Source organism: Procambarus clarkii, chromosome 90 (assembly GCF_040958095.1).
Source record: "Procambarus clarkii isolate CNS0578487 chromosome 90, FALCON_Pclarkii_2.0, whole genome shotgun sequence".
Lineage (NCBI taxonomy): Eukaryota > Metazoa > Arthropoda > Malacostraca > Decapoda > Cambaridae > Procambarus > Procambarus clarkii.
The window spans coordinates 4860439-4865899 of NC_091239.1; the positions used below are offsets into that span (position 1 = coordinate 4860439).

Sequence of the window (5461 nt, forward strand, 5' to 3'; positions counted from 1 at the left end):
TCGGGACGCAACGGGGTCCTTACTCTGATGTTGTTAGAGGAAGATATATGTATCCGTTCCCGAGCCAGTAGTGGCTATCAAGGGATGAGATCCGTGACGCAATTAACTTAAAGGGAGTAGGGAAAGAAAGCTAAGAACTTAATATTATAATTATTACCATCACCTATTAAATATATAAAAATCAAACGTGCACAGGGGGAGGGTATTAACACTATACAAGGGGATTAATCCTTCATCGTGGTCTTCTGCTGAAGACGCTGGTGCCACACCACTTGGTGCTGAGTCCTTGGTGCTTTCTTCGTGGCCTCACGACGTGTCCTCTGAGAATGCTGAGCCTACCCGGGCCACAGGTCAGCCAAAACGCAGGTCCACTGGGGGCACCGTCGTGGAGGCCGTCAACCACACGTCCAGCTGGTCTGCTGGCAGGTACTGAGCCACCAAGGCTGGTACGGCCACTCCACGAACGATATAAGGGGTACGCCCTAGACAGGAGTCTCGTGTGATATCACAACTCACCCTCCTGTCCTCAATACCCCAGTGGATGATCGTGTCCAACAGTCGGTCCCGGGTAAATCCTTTCACTGCCACTCCACTGGCAGGCTAACACACCACAGTGTTCTTCCGGGGGGACGACGTCACAACAGCTGCAGCAAACTTCACAGTATGGAGACTGGCTGCCTCGGGTAGACTGACTCAACCTTCAACACAGTGGTCCCAGGTCGACTCTGTAAGCAGACACGTTATCAATGACTGGGACACACTAGAACACCTTACTTACGGGCTCGGGCACAAACACCTGACGTATCCAGTCCATAGATGGCGCTGTCGTCGGAGCACCACCTCACCAGAGGTCAGGAGCGGCTGTGTTGTGAGCTGCACAGGACTGGAAACTGGCCCTTGTGGCCGATATTCGCCGTCCTCATCCGGTGTCGTCGTTCGTTTGGCGGGGGTTTCGGGAGCTGACCCACAGATGGCGTAGTTGTTACTGCTACTTGCTCGGACGCTGGATCCGGGTTCGTAACACTTGTCTGCCTGATAAATTGACTATGGTGTTAGCTGCAGGCAAGCGTTTGAATAAGGATGATCATGAATTAGCTATACTGGCGGAGGAACATGAGACTATTAATAGGGCACATAAAGCATTCACTTTTAGGCAGTAGTAGTAGTAGTAGGCATCCTTCAATCCCGTAAGGTTATGAAATTGTGCCCTGGGTGTCTAGTTGTTGTAGTCTAGTTGGATGCAGCGCCTGCTGTGGCTGTGAAGGCCAACCCGAGAATGACAGTCCCGACTGCAGCAAGCGCAGATAAACGCCAAACGGGCGCGTCTGACAGTGGTCGAGACCTCCTCTGAAGTCTATTAGCCTCTGCCTGCCTCTTAAGTTCATCCTCGAATTGCTGGAGTCCCTTCTGTACTTTGCATTTCCTGGCCGATCTGTCCGCAGCTGCTGCATCACAAGTGTTGATGTCGATGTTCATCTGCTTGAGGTCGCGTTCAGGCATCTTTGAAATGCAGCTAAGGTCTTCCGGGGGGTCTCCTTCCTGATGCCAGTTCTCCATACAAGAGATCCATCGGTATGCGGCTATCGACCATGCGTGTGACATGTCCCAGCCATCGCATGTGTCTCTGCTTCAGGAGAATGAACATTGAAGGGACTCCTGTTCTCTCGAGTACTGTGTTGTTGGTGACATGGTCTTTCACGTGATGTCAAGGATGCGTCTCAGGTTCCGCATGTGAAAGGTCTCTCCTGGCGAGAGCGCAGGGTCCAGGATTCGGAGCCGTAGAGAAGTGTACTCACCACACATGCCATGTAGACTTGTGCCTTGGTGTGCACTGTCAGTTTGGCATTTTCCCAAACGCTCTTTGTGAGCCTGGCCAATATTGTTGCGGCCTTCCCGATACGTCTGTTGAGTTCAGTGTCCAGGGAAAGGTTGTCTGAGATTGTGGAGCCCAGGTACACAAACTCGTGAACTGCCTCCAGCACATAGTCTGCTATATTTATACAGGGTAGCTCATTGACATGTTGTCTCATCACTTGTGTCTTCTTCAGGCTGATTGTCAGGCCGAATGCGGAACAAGGCTGCGGTAAAGCGGTTGAGTAGCTGCTGCAGGCCTTCTGCTGTGTGTGGTGATTGTTGCGTAGTCGGCGAAGAGGAACTTCTTGAGGATTCGCATCTGTACTTTTGTCTGTGCTCAATGTCTGGATAGTTTATAGAGCTTTCCATCAGATCTTGTACGAAGATAGAAGCCTTCTGTGGTTGTTCCAAAGGCATGCTTGACGAGGACCACGAAGATGATGCGGAATAGGGTTGGAGCAAGAACACACCCCTGTTTAACACCACTGTTGATGTTGAATGGTTTAGAAGTTGACACGTCGTACACGACTATCCCCTTCATGTCCTTGTGGAACGATTGTATCATGCTGAGTAGGGTGGGTGGGCAGCCAATTTTGGCCAAAATCTTGAAGAGTCCGTCCCCACTAACGAGGTCGAAGGCCTTTGTAAGGTCAATGAGGGCGATGTACAAGGCATTTCTCTTCTCCCTGCACTTTTCTTGAAGCTGTCTCCGGGAGAACACCATGTCAGTGGTCGACCTCTCTGATCGGAAACCACACGGTTACTCGAGGTACACTCTTTCGGCAAGAATCTGAACCCTGACCAAGACGACCCTGGCGAAGAGTTTGCCAACGACGCTGAGAAGGGAGATGCCGCGATTGTTGTTGACATCGCTTCTGTCACCTTTATTTTTGTAGAGAGTGATGATGTTTGCATCTTTCATGTCTTGTGACACCGAGCCCTCCCTCCAGCACTGGCACAGAAGTTCATGCTACTCAGTTTTAAGTGATCCACGAGTGCACTTGAGAACTTCAGGCGGAATCCAGTCGTTTCCTGGGGCTTTCCCTGAGGAAAGTGAATCCACTGCTTTCTAAACTTCTTCCACAGTTGGTTCAAAATCAAGTTCTTCCATGATGGGCAGGCATTTGATTGCATCCAAAGCCGCTACGCTGACCAAGTTCTCTCTGGAATAGAGTTCGGAGTAATGTTCCACCCATCGATTCATCTGTTGATCACGGTCTTTAATGATCTCTCCAGTGGCTGACTTCACAGGAGCCGTCCTGTTTTGTGTGGGGCCTGTTGCCTGTTTGATCCCTTCGTACATGCCTCTTATGTTGCCAACAGTGCCCGCAGTCTGGATGCTGGAACAAAGTCGAAGTCAGTAATCGTTAGCACAACGCCTCGCAGTTTGTTGAACACTACTACGGGCAGTAGGGATCCCTGTAGGTTCCTTTCTGAGGGCAGGGTCTTGTAGGATGAGAGAGTTCGTCTCTTTTCCTCTACGAGGGGTAACAGTTCCTCTGCACTGGCCTCGAACAAATGTGCTGACTTGTTTTGCCTCTTACCGAAGGTGGGCATGGCAGTGTTGAAAATAGTGCCCCTGAGATGTGACCACCTCTCACTTGCGCTATCGCAGGGTAATACAAGAAGGGCATTTGCCAGTGCCGCAGTGAATTCCTCCACCTTGTGAAGGTCACGGGTCTTGTTTACGTTAATGCGTGGTCTTCCCTCCTACTTTACTCTGTGGATTTTCCAGGGCTGGAATTTTACTCTGCAAACGACAAGAGAGTGGTCGGTGTCACAATCTGCGCTCTGGAAGATGCGGGTCAGTTTGACGTTTCTCAGATTGCTATGTCCCGTAAGCACCAGGTCGAGTTGATGCCAATGCTTAGACCTGGGATGTCTCCAGGAAACCGTATGCTGGGGCTTGGTGTCGAAGAAGGAATTGGTGATGCAAAGATCATGACGGCAGCAGAACTTCAGGAGGCGTTGCCCACTCTCATTCATCTTCCCAAATCCAAACTGGCCCAGGCAGGAAGGCCAAGAGCTGTGATCAGAACCAACTCTTGCATTAAAATCTCCCAGGAAAAAGACTGTCTCTTGTTGAGGTATGTCTCTGAGAGTTAAGCCGAGGTCATCATAGAACTCGTCCTTCGCTTCGGTGGAGGAGGTCAGTGTTGGTGCATTGGCATTGATGAAGCTGACCATTCCTGCTGCTGTATGAAGCTGAAGTTTGATGATCCTTGCAGACCCCTCCGTGGGTGGTACTATGGACCCTAACAACCTGTTCCTGATGGCAAAGCCAACGTCATGCTCTCTTACCTCTTCTGGTGGTTTGCCCTGCCAGAAGAAGGTAAAGTCCTTCTCCCGTATGCTGCCGGTCGTGGGCAAACGTGTCTCCTGCAGGGCGGCTATGTCCATCTGGAGCCTGCGCCGTTCATTGTTGATCACAGCTGTCTTGCGGGCGTCGTTCACTTCCAGTAGATCTTCCGAGAGACCCTGGTGTCATGGTCCTTACATTCCATGTGCCCAATGTGAGAGCTGGGTGGCTCTCAAACTGCCCAGCTTGAGGCGGGCAGTAGCTGTCCTATGAAATCGGATAATTTCTCCCACCAACGGAAGCAACCCCTGGCGCCTCACTACATCAACTGAGTTGTAGGCTTATCACCGGTAACTGTCGCTTCCCGTGTTCAGCCATCGCCAAGGCGATGCTGGAGTGTCCTCTCCAGGGCACAGGCCTGGGCAGTAATTATGGAGGATCAGCTGTTGCCCATGCAGCAGATCCAGCCTCTCCACGCCACCGATGTAATCCAAGGGAAGGGCAGGCGCCGATACACTTGGCACCAGTGTCGTCTCAGGAGTTGCCAGAATGTAGTTGTAAACAGCTGCAAACTGCCTTAGGGACCACGACTCCGGATTTTTCCTCAGGGTTAACTCCCGAAATCTTTCCCATGAGTGTGGTTTAGCCGCAAGATAGCAGAGGTTTGAATTCGGGGTTTTCCTTCCCCTAGATGAGCTGCCTTTCCAGGCTAACGGTTAGAGTACCATCTGCCCGAAGCAACTCGTTTTAAGGTGCCAGAGACCCGCCTTCGCCCCTTCCTCTGTTGGTAGAAGCAGTTCCGCCAGCTCTAAAGGCTAAGCCACACATGCAGGTCAGGAGCTGGACTTGGTTGTCAGTGGCTATTTGAGATGCATGCCTTCAGGAGCACTTTACAGGCTGTGGGAGCTTATCTCCTCAATCCTTCCACCCGGCTATAACAACTATTGGAACCTGGCAGTTTTAGGAAGTATAGTTCTGATAAGCCACCCAGTTGTCATCATAATGCCAGATGTGCTCTTACAGCCAGGGTAGGCCAGGTATCTTGTAAATCGAAGGATACTGTTAACCCTAGTTGAGCCACATCAGGTTCGGAAGGTTCGTCAGATGTTAAACAATGTGGTTATTGCCACAAAAGAGGACATGTTGCCCGGTATTGTTTTCAATTGCATCCAGAATTAAGACCTATACCTAATGCCTTGAATGTGAGTAAAAGAAGGCAAGGGAATCATAATTCTGAAATTTTGTGTAAGGTCAAGCCACAGTGGTTCGCTGGTTTCGCTCCTTTTATGATTAAGGCCAAAATGATTG

At 50.6% G+C, this 5461-nt stretch overlaps 1 protein-coding gene across 1 annotated transcript; it reads right to left on the reverse strand.

Moving 5' to 3' along the window:
• Positions 1-2614: 2614 nt before the first annotated feature.
• LOC138359321 (craniofacial development protein 2-like) lies at positions 2615-4254 on the reverse strand. Its single transcript, XM_069318459.1, has 2 exons — positions 3613-4254; positions 2615-2806 (listed from the first exon to the last, which is right to left on the reverse strand). The coding sequence occupies exons 1-2, from the start codon at positions 4252-4254 to the stop codon at positions 2615-2617; spliced, it is 834 nt and encodes a 277-aa protein (XP_069174560.1).
• Positions 4255-5461: the final 1207 nt, after the last annotated feature.

Coding starts and splice junctions, on each gene's coding strand:
- LOC138359321 (XM_069318459.1), bottom strand. CDS start 4,254: ATGGACATAGCCGCCCTGCAGGAGACACGTTTGCCCACGACCGGCAGC. Junction 2,807..3,612: donor ACACCGACCACTCTCTTGTC/GTTTGCAGAGTA, acceptor CTTCTGTGCCAG/TGCTGGAGGGAGGGCTCGGT.